At 53.4% G+C, this 17,234-nt stretch overlaps 3 protein-coding genes across 4 annotated transcripts; all 3 read right to left on the bottom strand.

Moving 5' to 3' along the window:
- Positions 1–442: 442 nt before the first annotated feature.
- On the bottom strand, positions 443–1,689 carry LOC141916127 (protein phosphatase 1 regulatory subunit 3C-B-like). Its single transcript, XM_074808264.1, is given in 2 exon segments — positions 443–929; positions 931–1,689. Coding segments are annotated over 2 exon segments (858 nt in total). The 3' UTR covers positions 443–830.
- On the bottom strand, positions 1,557–8,296 carry GINS4 (GINS complex subunit 4). Its single transcript, XM_074808267.1, has 8 exons — positions 8,195–8,296; positions 7,917–8,003; positions 7,519–7,632; positions 6,969–7,066; positions 6,568–6,656; positions 6,102–6,192; positions 5,884–5,990; positions 1,557–1,731 (listed from the first exon to the last, which is right to left on the bottom strand). The coding sequence occupies exons 1-7, from the start codon at positions 8,294–8,296 to the stop codon at positions 5,894–5,896; spliced, it is 678 nt and encodes a 225-aa protein (XP_074664368.1). The 3' UTR covers positions 1,557–1,731; positions 5,884–5,893.
- Positions 8,297–8,622: 326 nt separating this feature from the next.
- GOLGA7 (golgin A7) lies at positions 8,623–15,377 on the bottom strand. Of its 2 annotated transcripts, none has more exons than XM_074808268.1 (5): positions 15,132–15,377; positions 13,670–13,822; positions 13,291–13,392; positions 12,492–12,555; positions 8,623–9,917 (listed from the first exon to the last, which is right to left on the bottom strand). In XM_074808268.1, exons 1-4 carry the CDS (start codon positions 15,240–15,242, stop codon positions 12,508–12,510), a joined length of 414 nt encoding a protein of 137 aa, XP_074664369.1. In that variant the 5' UTR covers positions 15,243–15,377; the 3' UTR covers positions 8,623–9,917; positions 12,492–12,507. The 2 variants fall into 2 exon arrangements, with proteins under 2 accessions (XP_074664369.1, XP_074664370.1); XM_074808269.1 differs by having other exon boundaries at positions 8,623–9,914.
- Positions 15,378–17,234: the final 1,857 nt, after the last annotated feature.

Genomic DNA, 17,234 nt, shown 5'->3' with positions numbered 1-17,234 from the left:
CCGCGCGGTGGGCCGGGCCGGGCCACACCCGGCACGGGGGGGGGCGGAGGCGCTGCGGCGCGGCCCGCACCACCGCGGGGAGGCCGCCCTCCCTGAGGCGGACGCCGGTTAACGGTCCGCGACCGAGCCCTGCCCGGGCGCCCGACCTCACCGGGAGCAGCGCGGGGCGGCGGCCCGAGCGCCGGGGGGGAGGGGGAGGGAGCGGGGGGGGGGGGGGGGGGGTCGCCGGGCCCGGCCGGGCCGAACCGGGCCGGTCACGCACTCACCTGCCACCACTGCCGCCGGGCCCCGGCTCCGCCCCCGCCACGTGCCGTGCGCGCCCCCGCCCCGCGTGCGTGACGTCAGCGCGCCGCCCGCGGGGCCGCGCCCGCCGGCACGTACCGCCGGCAGAGGGCGCGCGCGGCCGCCCCGGCCCCACCCCCGGCGGCAGCGGAGGAACCACTCGCGAAGCGCCGTCACTTTATTAACTCCCCGTTACAGCACCCGAGCCCAGAGGCAGCCCCGCCCCCCCGGCAGCCCCCGCGCTGGGCCCTGCTCGGGACCGCGGGGCGGGGGGGGGGGGGCGGCGGCCACTGCCGAGACCCTGGGGGTCGCCACGGGGGCGACCCCCGCCCCGGCAGCTCCACACGAAGCCCTTGGGCAGCACCGGGCCCCGCAGGGCCTCTGCCCCGGCCCTGCCCGCAGAACCCACAGGCAGGAGTTAGCGCAGCCCCAGCAGCAGCCAGGCCCGCGGAGGATGAACCGAGCAGCGCCGTCTGCAGCCGGCACCTCCCTAGAGACCCCTCACGGCAGGACACGGAGGGACCGTCCCCCCTCCGCTCACTGCTCCCCTACAAATAAGGAGTCCCCGTGTCCAAGCAGCGCCAGCTCTGCAGGCGAGAAAGGACCAGGGTGGCAGCCCGAGAGGTGCCCAGGTGCTCCCGGGCCCCGCCTGGCACTCTTCCCAGCGCGGCAGGGAGGGCAGGTCGTGCCCGCGTGGCAGATCGTGTAGTTCCTCCCATGGTTGTTGTCCCAGTGGGTTTTCTGCCCGCACTGGAAGGAGATGCAGAACTCTGTGGCCCTGTGGGAGACGGATGGCTTGGGCAGGACGAGCTCGAAAGAGAAGACATCTGTGTCGGCCGAGCCGTACGTGCTACGCAGGTACTGGCAGGAGATGTCCCGGAAGCTCTTCCAGCCCTCGAAGGTGATGCAGACCATCACTTTCTTCTCGTACTCGATGTTTCTGACCCTCACTGTCCCCGACAGGGCACGGTCCTGGACCAGGCAGTTCTCCAGGCAGACAAGGTTGCTGTGCAGGCGGCTGCAGAAGGTCGCGTAGTCTGCAGAGGGCTGCAGGAAGTCCAGCACGTACCTGCACGCTGCCGGGCATGAGTCCCGCAGCCCAGGCTGGAGGCAGGCGAGGTCAGACAGGGCATGCTGCACGCCACAGAGGTCCTCCTCGATCTTTGAGAAGAAGCGGACAGCCGTCAGCGAGAGCCCCTTCGTGTCAGCGAACACAACTGTCGTCTTCTGGCCCTCGGAGCTCCTGGTGCTATCTCGCCGCTCGGGTTCTGCGCCCAGCTTCTGGTTGAGGCAGGACCGGAGGGGTTTGCGGCCCCGGCTGCCCCGCAGCTCCTCATAGGAGTCCAGCAGCTTGCAGAGGGGGGGCGAGTGGCTCAGGCAGAGCCGCACGGCCAGGTCCACGAGCATGGCTGGGGGGCGGTGGCCCGCGCGCTGTACACCTGGAAGAGCCTAGAGGCGAGGAGGGGGTCAGGCGGTGCGTCCCCGCTGCCGGGCCCCGCTGCCGAGCCCCCCTCCCCTCCGCTCGCCGCGGCTCATCGCGTCCCGTCCGGGCCGGTGCCGGCGGCCCCGCGCCGTCAACGGGGCCGTGGGAGCGCCGGCGGCCGGCCCGCCCCGCGGCGGCAACAGCCAATCAGCGCCGGGGACGCGCCCCCGAGCGGCCAATAGGGACTCAGGGCCGCCCCCGCGGGCGGAGCCACCGCCGGCCCGTCCGCTCCCGCCGCAGCCGGGCCCCCCGGGGCGAGGCCGTTAACGAGGCCCGGACCGGCCAAGCCCCGGGGGAAGGACCGAGGCAGCCCGGCACCGGAGACCACCCTCCCTCTCCCGGGAACTCTTCTCCCAGCCGCGGCCTTCTCACCCCGGGCAGGGAGAAGGGAAGAGCCCAGGATCCTGCGCTGAGCTCAGCTAGGACGTGGGCTAACAGGCGGAGCAGCATGGAAAAACCTCCTAACGCCCGAAAAACGTGAGTGCTTTTAGAAGATAAACGTGTTCCTCTCGCGTTGCCTTTAGCGGTGGGAGGTTTGAAGTGTTTTTACACATCCCTTCTCAGATGTTTGCCCAAAAGATGCTCTTTCCAGGGTGTCCAAGCACAAAGAAAACCCCAGTCTCGGCTCATCCTCTACCAAAACTGAATGCAACTCCGTTACACCAGTTCCCTGCCCTGAAAAAGAAATTCACTCACCCCTGAGCAGGCAGGAGACACAGGGGTGTCCCTGACACCTCTATCCAGAACCACCTGTGCCGTTTAGCTCACGCGTGACTCCTCAACAGAATCGTGTCAGCTGGATCACTCACCCGCCCTGTTCCACCCGTTAATCTCCCAGCGCCGCCCAGGCATTTACGCTAAGCAGCCCTGACCCTTCCTGCTGACAGCACAGGTTTCTGCCAGCTCACAACACAACCTATTGGTATTTACACACGGCTTTCCATCCCCACCGTGTCCGAGTGTCCAGCATAACGCAGGACACCTCTCGCAGGAGACGGGAGCTGGAACCCAGAGTTTGGCTGGCAAAAATCTGCAGCTGGCAAAACCATCAGAAAAAGCAGCAAAAGAGTCAAAGCAGCACCATCCCCTAGACAGGCATGTGGCACTTGTGTCCCTGCAGGCCAGACGCTCCTGCCCGGTGAGGAGCAGGACAGGGACCTTGTGGGTGAGCAGGAGCCCGATGCCCCCGAGCCGGGGTCAGCTCCTGGCCGGTCCTGCCCCCACTGCTGCAGCCACGGTGAGGCGAGTACTGGCTGTGTGGACAATTGCCCAGTCAAACTTAACAGTGCCAAGGTGAAAGTCTTCCAGAGGTGCTGCCTAGACATTCTCCAGGTAGCTCTTCCCCAGCACGCTTCTGCAGCAGCTAATTAATGACGACTTTGGCTGGGAGATCCAGTCACCTCTGAGAAGCTGCCCGGGCAGGGCACAATCCACAGCCCTTCCTGGGGGGCTGTACAGAGGTATCTGCTACTGATTCCTAAGGATTAAATCCAGCCTCCTCTTAAAGTCTGTACTTACAGAATCTTCTTTACCTAAAGGGATTCATTAGGAACACTATAAACCACACATGCAGAGCCACTCACGCTACAAGATGCAGTGTCACCGCTGCCTGGCAGAGGAAGGGGAGTGTCGGAGGAGCAGCAGGCCGTTCCTCACAGACCACCACGCAGGGAAAACCCTGCCCTGAAGAGCACGAGGCACCATCTGCCCACAACCAGACGGGCACCGAGCTGAGGTAGCACAGGACACCCTGGCTTCTCCAACTGGAAGAGGCACCAAGAACTGCCTGTCCCCCCTTGCCCCAGCAGCTCTTCCAGAAGGGAGTTTGACAGTTTCTACCCTCAGAGCCGCAATCAGAAGCTGTACCAGAACCCCTCACTGTGGAGGGAGGGTCTGCAGATCATGAAGAGCAGAAAGCTGCTTTCTCCTCAGCCCATGATTACAGTCATTCTGTTTTAGTGAAACTGGCCGCCACTGGTCTTAGATAAGGCATCCCAGCAGCTACAGACTGAAGCTTTCCAGAAAATGCCCTGTGCATTTGTTCTATTGATCCAAGTCTCCCTTCACAGGGAGCTGGATGCTCTGCTGCAGAAATCAAATACAGAGCGCTGGCCAGGTAGGAAGCGCATGAGTTAACACACAAAGCCTAGAGGTGAGGCAAAACCAGGACTCCTGTTCTCATCCTGCAGCAAGAGAGGGTTCTGGGAAAGCTCTGCCAGCCTCACGCTCCATCTCTTCCTAAACAACATGAAGGCACCACAAGCCCCTACAAGCTTACAAAATCCCTCAGAGCTGCTCCACTGTGCTCAGGTGCTGATCCTGCAGACCATCCTGTACACGGGCCCTACCTGCTCTGGAGTACGCTGACAAGGCAGCCTTGACCCTGAGGATTAGCTGTGAGAGTGGTTCAATCTCCCCAACATCAGCCAGTCCAAAGCAGCAGGCTGGGAAAGGCTGGGAAAGGAGCAAGGCCTCTCACCAGCCCCGCTGATCTACGTGCAGAACTTCAAGAGGTGAAACAGCAGCACTGAAACCCTCTGTGCAGGGTCTGCTCTGGTGCTGGCTTTACGCCAGGCCTGTGCATGTAGCAGAATTGCAGAGGGAAACACAAATTTTACATGGACAGTATAAAGCCCCCACGGCTCTGGCACAAACCCCCTGAGCATGAGCCAGTGGCTCTGGTTGAGAAGAGGTTTGTGACAAACCTGCAAATGCTGTCAGACATTGCCAAAGCTCTGATGGCGATTGCACCATTTACAGTCTGATCAGAGAAAACTCAGCTGCCCGTGGCTCACGGAGGCACTCACTCCTTGGCCCAGGGCAAGAAACACCATCATCAGCACAGGGTCTAGGGAGCAATTCCAAATCCAGGCCTACTCTGAAGGCAAATCTCAAACACCTGTATGGCAAGGGTGGGTATTTTACAAGGATAGCACTATTATTGCCAAATGCCAGGAAAAAGCAGCGTAACTCTGCTCTGGCCGTAACTAGAAGAGGCTGTACCAACACAACAGGCCGCACAAAGCCCCTGCACCTGCCTCTCCAAAGGCAGAGCTTCCCAGGAAGGACAGGCTTGCTGTTTGGCACGTGTAACAGTGCTTCAAGGAAGGAACAAGAGGCAAGTAGGAACTCTGAATTCCTAAGCTCCTGGCCATATGCCAGTTGATACTGTCAGAAAGACAAAGGAACAAACTTGGTAAACTCTTCACCCTCCCTTCCCACTGCAGGTAACGAGCTGGTGCTAAGTACCCCACCGAGGACCCTATGGCTCTCCCATGACATTCCCTTTGCTCTGAGCTGCAGTCTCCATCCTTAACGTGTTCCCAATCCTTCCTGCTCCTTCTGCAAGAACCAGGATTTGCTCTGCCAGCAAGTATCTTTATGTGTGGTGGTTTTTTTTTTTGCTCAATGGATCACGTGGCAAAGATGGTGCAGAAGGTTCCCCCCCTCCCTGGTTCACCTCAGGGCAACTGGCCACTTGCACAACATCCAGCGTTCACAGACCCCATGAGGAGACCAAAGCTGATGGGGGAAGGTGTTTACAAAGCTGGATGCCACACCATTCGGTCAGTCAGTTTCCACCCAGTAACCTAATTTAAAGAACAGTGCTAAACTGGCAATAGCTGCAGGATTAAAAAGAGCACCCTGCTATTTACAAAGGCTGTGTTGGCCTTTGAGAGCAGACACGCTCTGTCCACGTCCGCTGTCAAACCAGCCCGGGCTCTGGAGAGGCAGCAGCTACACTCGTCCCTCCCTTAGGACTGTGGCAAGGCTGCTGCAATGCCTCTCTGGAGGGAGTGCTGCGACACAGCCTGCCCTCAGTCGGGAGCACCAGCGAAGGGAGCCTGGCTGTATTCCAGGCACGTCGTAAGCAACCAGGAGTTTGATGAGCTGTGGGGGTAACGAGCGCCTCTGCATCAGCAGAGGGAAAGGTGTCCTGCCGGTTTATTCGCCTGCTTTTTGCCACAGGTACCCCTGCTGCTGCCCTGCCCAGCCACGCCACCTCCGGAGGGGACACGGCCTGGTCCCACGCCGAGCTCTGCCGTGCCGCCCTGGCCCCGGGGCTGCCGCCGCCATCCCCCGGCGTCACCGAGGCCCTGCCCCTGCCCCACACTTACCGCTCACCCCTCAGATGAGCTGCACTGCTCCCGAGGCCACCAGCGGGGCGACGGTCTTGTAGCGGATCAGGTGCTGTGACCCCTCCTCCAGGTCGATGGTGTACTCTCTGCCAGAGACAGACGCCAAGTTCAGTCGCCTCTCCCATCTTGCTGTGAGCCACGAAGCTTTTGCGAAACTAAATTATTTATGTGCGCTGCATGGGGAAGCACCCGCCTACCTCTGCTCATCCGTCTCTGGCTCAACCAGGATGTTCTCCTGCCGCTCCAACACCCTCAAGAACACAAAGGAGTCCAGGTTGGGCCTCGGAACTGCAGAGAATGGATTCAGAGCACAAACTCAGCACTCGCCTCTGCTCCTCTGCAGGACAGTGAGCAAACAGAGCGGTACGAGGGGCAGCAAACCCATGGCCAGTAAAGGGAACGCCAGACACTTCTAATCAGACGTAGTGTGTGCTGCCTCAACACAAGGCAAGATTCGATGGCAGGGGTCAGCACGACCCTCTGGCAGCAGCACCAAGCCACGTACCACAGCAGAGCAGCATTGTGGCACTGTCATCATGTCACCTCCGCTTCTGCTGAGCACCCGCTGGAGGACTAGCCCTTAACATTTCATGCTTCCCAGTGCCTTCCCCACACCCCTGCAGCTAGAATTTTCAGGTCAGGCTGGAGTCTGGATGTACTCACCTGATTTTAGGAGAGACACTTTCTGCAGGTTGGGCGGCATGTGTTTTAGGGCCACGTTTTTCAGATAAATCTCTGTGTTTGCCATGTACCTGGAACAAATCATTAAGCATTTACTGGTTTAATCATATACAGATTTGCAGGGAGAGTACTGATTCAAAACACCAGCAAGTGGCACCTCCTTGTCCCACAGGCATGGCCAGAGACAAACCTAATGGCTCAAAGTTACCAATGTTATTTTATTTCAGCTCTTTCCTTGTCCATAAGGAAACCTCCTAGTAAAACCTGTGATTCTTACTGCAAACTTGTCCAAGGTTAACAGTCTCGAGAACTGTTCAACATAACACACAGGTGAGTTCTAACACCTATAAAAAGGGAGGGAGATGCATCCAAAACATACTCACTCTTTAGCAAAAGCAAACTCCTCTGGCGATAGAATGGAAGGCTCCCCTTCGGCTCGAGATTTCTCCTTCTCCAGGACATGGGGGAAAAACTTCTCTATCTGATATTGGAACAAAACCCCACAGACTGAAGCAGATCTGTCCCAGTTCAGTGCCTACAATCCCCACTCCCCAGAGGCTTCCCCTGCAAGCAGCAGTCCGCTGCTGTAGAGGTGTACACAGCAGCCGCAGGCCTGCCCGAACACCCGCTCCTGGAGTGACAGCAGGACGGTCAGCTGGGGTCCACAGGCTGCACGACCAGATGTGTACGTGACAGGACTCAGGCAAAACATGCAAGTGTTCAATTGTGCCACCCTGGGCTTTGATGAGGTAAGAAAACACAGCAATGCTGTGATCCCCGTACCCAAGGAATTAATTCCTTTGGGTTGCACTTCAGAGGACACAGAGACAGAGCACGCTTTAAGTGCCTTGATGAAGCAGGAGGCCTTACAGGGGTAAAAATCACTCCTGAAGTCACCTTTTTTTATCCTCTGGGCAGCACAGCAAGTATTACCTTCACAAGCCTACATCGCAAGTAGCTGCTGAGCACATAACGGATCCTTTCAATCTCCATGCGGTGAATGCTGACCTTCAAGTCCCCTCTCTTTGCCCGTTTCAGGTTTGCCTCCTGCAAGGAAAAGCAAGGGGAAATTAAATGGCTGAAATGTCAAACAAGAAACAGAGAGGAAAATGGATTTTGTACATAGGGTCCACAAAACCAGATTACAGCTGCTTTTGGTGACACAAAGCACACTATTTCCTTGTATCTCCCAGTGCCCGCTGCAAGATACACTCAGAGAAGGTGCTCAGAGCAGCCTTATCTCAGGGACAGCCATCCCAGGGGGACCCAAGCAGGTACCTGACACGCCAGGCAGCCAGGGCCTGCCCATACCTTCGGCCAGCAGCACCTACCATGTGGTCCAGCTGCTCCACAACACACTCAATGATCTCGGGTTTGCTCTCCAGCAGCTCTGGAGCAAACTTCTCATTCAGCCAAGCCTGGAAGAAGGCACGCTGTAAGTGGAAGCGAGGAATGTGCCTCCCAGAGAGGCCAGAAACTCATCCTTGCCCCCTCACCCGGCGAGCCCGGCCCGCAGCCGCCCCCCATCTCTCCCCGAGCCCAGGTTTCAGTCACCCCCCCGCTCTCCCCAGGGGCCCGGCCCGCAGCCGCTCTCCCCCGCCCACACCACCTGCTCCAGGCTGCGGATGAGCTGCGCCGGGGTAAGCACCAGCTCCTCGCTGCCCCCGTCCGAGTCCCCCTCCGGCCCCTCGCCGCCCGCCGCCGCCGCCATCCCGCCCCTCTCCCGCCAACCGCTGCGGCCTCCGCGCATGCGCAGCCCCCGCCCCGCGCAGGCGCCCGGCGGGGCCCGGCTCCGCCCCCCGCGCCCAAGATGGCGGCGCAGCCCTGAGAGGGCGGCGGAGCTGCTGTGGGCGGGAGCCGGGAACGGCCCCGGGAAAATAAAGCTGCATTAAACGTGGACAAAACGGGTGCGGCGCGGGGACTGATCCCGAAGCGACGCCAGGTCTGTTCACAACAGGAACCTGCTGCTGCAGCAGTGAAAACCTCACCCAGAGTGCTCCCTCGGGCAGGGCAGCGCTATCAAATAGGACACAGACACAGTTTAAGAAAAAATTTACTAATCCATTAGTACTTCTGCCAATATTGCAACAGATGTGAAAGGCAAACACTGTTACAGTTTAGAAAAAACAAGTTTTATACAATTAAAATATTAAACAAATCTCAAAAAAAAAAAAAATCAGTGGCTGAGTAATAAGCCTGGAATTTCACATCCAGTATTAGCACCTACAGTACCACCAAAAGCCAAAACACTCGATCCATTCTGCATAAGTCTTCTCCTCTAAATTCTTGAATTCCTTCTACAATCGGACAATGACGCTCACAACCTAAACCAGGACATCCTTGCTTTGATAAGGGAAAAGGATAAGAGAAAAATATTAAGCCAGCTTGGTTTGTAGGAATTTTACTTTTGCAGGTATTGCTGAGGAATGTTGATGCGTGGGGGATACTAAATAATGCACAGTTCTACTTTTCAATAGTGTGCCAGCAGATAGAATTAAGAAACCATCTTACACAACATCTAACAGTTTGTCAAATCAATGTTCTCCTATAAATTATATATAATAAATCCATAAAGAAACAGCTTTACACTTCACATATTAATCAGAGAAGGGTAGGAGTTGTTACGTTTATTGGTTCAGCATCCATTTCATTGTACTTACTGTTTTATGAATGAATAGACTCCCCTCTTCTGGTGAGCATTGACAGATGCAATAACAGCACAGATACAGTAGTAGAAAAAACACCAGTATTAAAGTCCGACTATTCCTCCCCCTTCTAGGAACAACCAAAACATTAAAACAAACAACACTTTGCCATCTGGTTTTCCACAAGAATCAGCACAGGAAACGTAAAATGCTCGTTGCCTTGAGTCACTTCTTGCCAGGCAGAGGCACTGTGTATCTTCTCACTCCAATACTGAACTGGAGGGAAGGCCTTGCTTCTGGAAAATTCCCAACTCTGACTTGAAGCTTTCCAAAGCCCGATTGATGTACAGAAGGGTTTAAGAACTAGGGAGGAAGAGCACTGCACTTATGTGACTAAAACTAGACTTCTGTTGGGCTAAGTGCCCCGTTTCTTTCAGAAGAGTACGTAGCTTTACCACTTCCGCTTTTTCTTGAAAAAAGAAAACCAAAACTAAAAAGTGATCTCATTGCTTAAAAGTTTGCCACAAAATGGATGCTGACCAGCTAGGTCACCCCATGTGGAGCAGTTTTAGGAAGTTAGTCCTTGTAGTAGATGGCACTGTGGATCTGGCAGCAGAGAAAGGAATGATGCTCTAAAGTAGGAGGTAGGGGAACTTTGATACAGCAAGTCCACTGTCGAGCTATCTGCTAGAAAAGAAGTTTCATATTATTAGAAGCGATTACTAAATAAAACCAACCAAACCCTACACAAACCTTCACATAGCTATATCCTGTTATCTTAGGAGGTATGTAGCAGGAACAGTCAGGTTACCACGTGCTGTGGTCAGAGTAGCAGGAACAGAAGCCAACACTCTGGATTTCACTTGTCTAACAGGAAATAAAGACCTTCATTACTTACTTTCTGCATAACAAACATAAATATTTCCCATCTCTTTTCTGCACACATTGCCAACAACCCAGTCTTAGACTACCATCCCAGGATCTGCAGAGTACCTAAGACAAGGGAGCCAGTTCAAAATTGAGGTTTCAAAAGCAAAGCTTGATGAAAGTTCAATAGGTCCAGTGACAGTAATTTTGCAGTTCTATACTGCACGCAATTAGCACGATCCTTTATTTTAGCCTCTCTCAAGTACACCAAGCACTCTTTTCACTTTGTGACCCTGCCACATAGTATCATGAAAACTAAGTGCCTTTCAGCAACTTTTTCCAGTTAAAGCTACCAAAGCCAGACATTGCTGGCCACTCTTAACTGAAAGCATCACAGGTAAAGATACCAAAGTGAGAACTGCAACAGCATCCAGCTGAAAAACTGCAGTAAAAGGTTTCTGTATGCTAAAACATTCGGGGACAGAGCCATGCAAAGATTTTTCCACTTAAAACTTTTGGGTAGGGTAAGATCTCAAATACAGTAGCAGATCTCAGAGTTCCTCTGAATTTTCATAGATGTTGCAGAGACCATTAGGAGTCCTTAGACAACACCACCTAATCCTAGTCAGAGTCATATTCTCTACCGCTATAGAGGATAGAAAGACAGCCCACGTTTTGTAGAGCCCATGCAGGCCGCGTTCACGAATGGATCATCTAGGACAGTGCGCAGGCTCCAAATGACTAGGACAGGATGAATACCTAATAAAGCTCCAGTTCCAGATCAGGCTTACTTGGGTACTCATGCTGCTTTCAAAACAGCTATTTACTGACCACAGATATTTTCAATTCATCAAACTATCCAGAACTTCATGATACAAGTCTTTCTTCATTTTAGAAATTTCAGTTTTTTGAACACTGACAGAACTAGCTTTTATGTAATTGCTCAAAATCCACATCACCTAGGAAAACATTCTGCAATAATTGCTGTGAAATGAGTCACGACAAGTGGCTTGTGCCAAACATAAGCAGATGCAGTTGATAAGACACAAACTTATTCCAATAGCAGAACACCAGTGCCATGCAACACAACAGAATCCCAAGTGGTAATAACCAGATAAAGGATATTTTGAGACAGAATTGGCATCTACAAGAGATGCCAAGTTACAAGCCAGGCTGGTTTAGAAACAGGTATGCATCAGCAAGAATCTTCACCGTTTTGCTTTACCGGTACTTCTTGTCATTGTTTGCTCCAGCTTGTAGTAGATTAATCTGGTTTATATGCACTGTAAATATGGGTCAATCATAAGCAGACTACCAAAAGAGAAATCCTAGAGACATGAGGCAGAGGCAGGTTAGAAAAAGTACTGAAAGAATTTAGTAATACTACCAAGTATAGTAACTTGCACTCTCCCTTTAGGCTGTGTAAGATTTGACTCTTAGAATATGCCATATTCTAAGATTCAGGACAGCAGGTAAGATATTCTGTATGGATACAGTATCTTATCAAATGTTTCTGAGCAGAAGGGGTTTGGAAGTATCCCACCACTGGGCACATGAAACCAAAGTGTCACCCCAGGCAACACTAGCTCACTGTTCAGGCCCTTCTGGAACAGAAGAGCTGTCGTTCAACAGGATATAGAAGTGAATCTCCTATATACTTAGAACCAAGAAGGTAAAATGTCATTACTCACATCAATTTGTTCAGGATTCTGGGGCTAATAATATTGACTTCTGGGCAAAATACAAGGGGATCCTTAACATCTGTGGTTATGACCTTGATTTCACAAGTGCTTGAAATGCAGAAGCTTTTAAAATAGACCCTGATCTGAGGTACCACAGAAAACGTTTGAAAGGAAAAGCTGTCTCCTTCACAGCAGTATTGGAAGAGCAGGTGCAAGTATAGCACCATTAGTGATTTTTCTTGAATATTTCTCACATACTATTACTATGAAAACTGTCTGGAAATCCAAAATAAGCATTTAAATAGTGACTTTTTTTACACCAAGATTTAAGGGTTAGTCTTAAGTTTGTCTGCTCAGAACATTATGACAGAAAGGCCTCACAAGAATAATTTAAAAAAAAGGATTTTTTTATCTACAGAACAGAGAACAATTTTGGACACAATACAGCACAAATTAGGTTTATGCATATTTACACAATCAAGACCTGAATTTCTCTAAGGTAAATCTGGTATCTGATCTCTGTTCACATTCAGTGGTGTAATGCCAAGTATTGATAGCTCTACTTAGAAAAACTAGTCCACACAAGATTTATGTGAACAGCCTTTGATTACATACAGTGGTGGGACAAATACTCTGTCTCAGTATGACAGAATCCACCTCTCTGAGCACAGAAAACAGGTTGAGATTGATCCAGTATAAGGTTAACATGTACCTGAGACTCCACAGTTTTATCTTCCACTGGTCATACCTCTGTCTTCATAAATGGTAATTTCAATCTGCACAGAAAAGCTGTTAGGGAAACATACTATAAAATGATTATGAAAACACACACCAAAAAAAGGCAGAAAAAGATTCAGATATTAGAACCTTCAATCTTTCTGCCTCCATATCTGCTGTTTGAAGGCGGTTGCAGAGCTACAAAGCAAACAGAACAGTACAAGATGGATGAGATCAGTGTCCAGCCCAGGACTGTTCCGACAAGACCTCAAGATGCTGTGCATGGAGGCTCTGCAAGCCTTCCGCCTTCTGCCATACTTCAGGAAAGGCTGTGCACTAGACAAAGGTAACGCTTCTACAGTTCAGCTATAAGTCACTAACCAAACTGAAAATGCTTTTACTCAAGTTGAATGTTTTTTTTTCCCAGGAAGTGTATGCACAGAAAAATGCAGAAAACATATTGAGAATGATGAAGTCATGCAGGTGACAGCTATAAGCTATTTAGACAAATACACAGATAACCCAGCTGCAAGGAATTAGCCTCAGCATGCATTTAATTGGCATTCTGTGTTTCAGGTTGCTTCAGTTTCAATATTCTTAAGAAATGATACACGTTACTCATTCTACCCCTAGATTTGCTGTGCAAATGTTTGTGAACAGTACACAACAAAGAGTAACACGACTAATCACATATTCTGCTGCATCACAGATCAAGCATGGCCAGAGGGTGCCACACTGAGACAGCATCATGGATGGACAAACCAGGAGACAATCAGAAAAACACAGAAGGATACAACTCTTAGTCCTCTTTCAATGGGGTCTGTCAGAAGGAGGCCCTGAGGAGCATAGATCTTCTCATTCTGTTCCTGAATGAACTTGGCAATTTTCTTTAGAACCTGGTAATAGAACAGCACAGAAGTCACGGTTCCTGCATCAGGTTTCCCTACGTTAGAGTCAGAGCTCCAGCAATATCACAGGTATAGCAGTGGTGGGAGAACCTAGCCCACAACTAGAGACAGAACTTGTGCGATTCCTCTGAAGCACACGATCATTACGTTACTCAGATTGACTAATATGGTGCAAGTCACAGAAAACCTACCAAGAGATAAGTCTTTGATTGAAGTCTGAGGCCTACTGCCCCCCCAAGTAACAAGATAAACAAAAGAAGCGCACCTTTTCGTAATGTGTTTCCATGCATAAGAAGATGGTGTAGGCAGTCAGACAGGCGAGACACCCTTCAAGGTAAGATTGGCCCCCGAGTTTTTCAGCTTCCGCGTAGAGGTTATTCAGTGTTCGGACAGTCTCTTCAAACTGCTGCCTATCAATCTGCAAGAGAAGTCAAGTTCAGTTGTCATGCCCTGCACACTTCAGAGCTCACCCATATCTTCAGACATCTACCTTCATTTATGGCTTATTTGCACATCCACACTGTGCAGCCACTGTGTTCAGAGCCAAAGTCTGATGGACGCTTTGAGTTACAGACCTGTAGTTCTTTGTTAAATATCTGCCAAGTGATTAGATCGGGTCTGAATTGCAACACAATGTGAACACAAACCAGTTAAGAGTAACATAACTAAACCAATGTGCAATCCAATTGGAAAAAAAAAAAAAAGGCTTAATTCACATGCAAAGAGATCTACTGGATTAAAAAGAGCAGGTAGGGAGTGGATTGACAGAGCTAACTTAGTATCAGTAATGCCTTGCCACTGTTGCAGTGCTGGTCAAACAAGCTCTCAAGAACACAAAACAAAACAAAGAAATGAGGAAGAGAAGAGAAGTGCAGTGAGGAAGAGAAGGCATTAGCAAGGAGTGTTTGTTTTGCTGAAACAAATTGAAGATATTACATCTGCCAGCATTAACAAAATGAAAGTACTTGAGACAGTACTTGTGAGGCTACTGAACAGGCTCAGTAGAACTGGCTGGACTCCGCAAGAGAGGACAGTGTTAGTGCACAGCAGCACAACAATGCATGCTTTATTCTCACAGACATAATGAACTCATTCTATTTTACTGCTACAGAAGACAGCTGCCTTCCTCAGGATTAAAGGAAGCACAAAACACCAGCGTTTCATAAACAGCAGAGAGAGAAGTTTTTATTCTTGTGGCTTTTCACTGCAAATTAGAACTATTTGCTTACCACAATTGATCAAAATGCTTTTTGGACAAGAAACAACGCTTTTATGGAAAAAAAAACCCCACAATATTCAAAGCAGCATATGCCTTTGAACTTTGAAATCATGCCTCTCTCACACTACGCAAAGGGCTGTAACAAGAAGAGATAACAAAGCGCTGGCTGCCTTAAAGACAGATATGAGACCTTAGCACGGCACCCCAGGGGTGCGCCGGAGGGAGAACTGCTCCCAGGACAGGGACACGGGGGAGAGACCCCACCTCCCTCCTACCCCTGAGGACCGGCCCTCGCTCCGGGAAAGGCGGTTTGTGCCAGGGACCTACCACGGGCTCCGGAAAGACGGAGAACGGGCTCGCGGCCACGCGAGTCTGCCAGGTCACCCGTGAACGCCACCCGGGCGCCAGCCGGTCCCTGTCCGCACGCCCTTACACCCGCGGCGGGGCGGGCGGCGGGGGCCGGCCCCGAGCCGCCCGGAGGGCTGGGAGCGGGCCCGCCTCGCCTTACCCTGTTCTCCAGCTCGGCCGGGAACTTGCTCTGGAACTGGCACCGCGTCCCGCCGCTGTAGTCGCGCTGGATGAACACCTTGCCCGACACAGGCGCCTGCTGCGGCCTCATCGCGCCGCCGCCTCTCGCGGCCGCCGCCGCCTCCTCCCGCTCTGCTCCGCCGGGCGCCGCCGCTCACTTACGGCTGTCGCAAAAGCGTCGGGACGACTCCGGGCTCGGGAAAGGGCGGAAGTGCCGTCCAGCGCAAGCGCCACCGCCTCGCCGGGAGCGACAGTGCGCAGGCGCAGCGCCGCAAGGCAGCGGCGCGCAGCGTCTGCGCATGCGCGAGCGCCGCCCGCGTCCCATTGGCTGCGTGGTCCGCCCGTCGCGGGCGCGGTTACCCCACCGCGGGACGCGCCCCGCCCCCCCCCGAGCACATGGTACCGCCCTGACCCCCGCCCGCAGCCATGGCGCGGCCCTGCCCGGCCCCGCCCGGCCCGCTGCTCCCCGCGGCTCCCCTCTGCTCCCCTCTGCTCCCCGCGGCGCGGGGGGGCCCGGACGGGACGATCCCGGGGGGGGCGGGCGGCTGCCGGGCTCTCCCCGCGCTCTCCCCGCGCTTCTGCCGGCCCCGCCGCCTCCACCGACGCTCGTCTGGGGGTCCCGGGCCCGGCGCTCCGCTGGCCCCGTGGCCTCCCCGTGCTGCCCGTGGCGGCGGCCGCGGCGGGCCGAGCCGCAGGAAGGTGGCACTCGGGCTGGTGGCGGCTGCGGGACGCTCGCTCCTCGGCCTTTCCTGCCCCAGGTGTTAATTTCGCGATGTTTTCTTAGGAATTCGATCCAGCGGGAACAGAGCGGCGTTTGTGGCAGCTTTATTCCGAGCTGGTTTTGCTGATAAACATGCGATCGCTTCCAGGCCCGTTAGCCTTTGACCCCGGCAGTCCTGCTTCTGCGAGGCATAAGCAAGGTCAAAGGTCATTTAGTTTAAGGAAAACCTGGAAACCATTCTTACCAAAACCAGGGGAGCAGCAAGGGAAATTATTGACAATTTCAAACCAGGATTTGGTGCCCTCTCTGTTCTCCCGTTTGAGACGCAGGTGGCCGGGGAATGGCCCAGCGTGGCCCCGCTGCGGCTCCCTGCACCCCACAGAGGCAGCCCTGAGCCCCCAGCCCCTGTCCCCAGCCCCGCCGGCACCGGGCACGGGCGGCTAAGAGGGTCCCTGCTGGGGTGCTGCTGGCAGGGGGAGGCAGCTGCAGGGCTGGACAGGAGCCGATACACGCTCGCCTGGGCCTACAGGCCAAAGGCTGTTTTGGGGTGATGTCCTGCCCCCCAGGGCTTGCTGTGGGGTTTCGCTGCCTCCTGTTCGTCCCAGTGTAACGTTCTGTGAAGCTGCTTTGTCCTGCATGGGGACTACATGGGACAAGGCTGGACTCGTGGGTCCGAGGTGCTGAGCAGCAAGACAGGGACCCCATGAGCAGCACCCCTCTGCTGAGGTCCCCATGAGCAGCACGCCTCTGCTGAGGTCTCTTCCCTTTGCGTGTAGAGCATCGCACGGCTGGGCAGCCTCAGAGCTGCAGTGATGGGCGTGAAAGAGCACTGGACATTTTCCAGAGCCTTTGGGAGCCCAGTGGGGTGTGCTGTGGGCAACAGGATGTTAGATTTGCAAAGAGAGAGTTTAGTTTGAAAATTATTTAGGCAGTGGGAACATTCACATGCTGCAGCTAAATGGCCTCTGGATCTAATGACATTATTTAAAAACATTTTAAATGAACAAAAACATAAGGCGAAGGTGAACCTTCTGGGGAGGTGGAGTGCTTCTGTTCAGTGTAACAAGTGCCATGGCCTCCACAAAACCCCTGAAAAATGACAGCACCCTTTCAGCTAATTCAGAAACCAGGGGAACCGGAGAACGATACAACTAATTGAAGATTTCTGTGGTCTCTACAGCAAGCTGTGCCCATGGGATTAAAAAACCCCCAGACACTAATTACGGGCACAATTACCGAGCCTGGGCTTCAGCACAGTCCTCAGCGAGTGTTTTCAGAGGTCACACGAGAGATGCTGGGAGCAAGCCTTTCTGCAAAAGCTGTCAGTGAGTTGTTTAGTGCATGTCTGTGTTAATTAATGAA

This window comes from Strix aluco, chromosome 28 (genome assembly GCF_031877795.1).
Source record: "Strix aluco isolate bStrAlu1 chromosome 28, bStrAlu1.hap1, whole genome shotgun sequence".
Lineage (NCBI taxonomy): Eukaryota > Metazoa > Chordata > Aves > Strigiformes > Strigidae > Strix > Strix aluco.
This window is presented reverse-complemented; position numbering and strand designations above follow the sequence as displayed.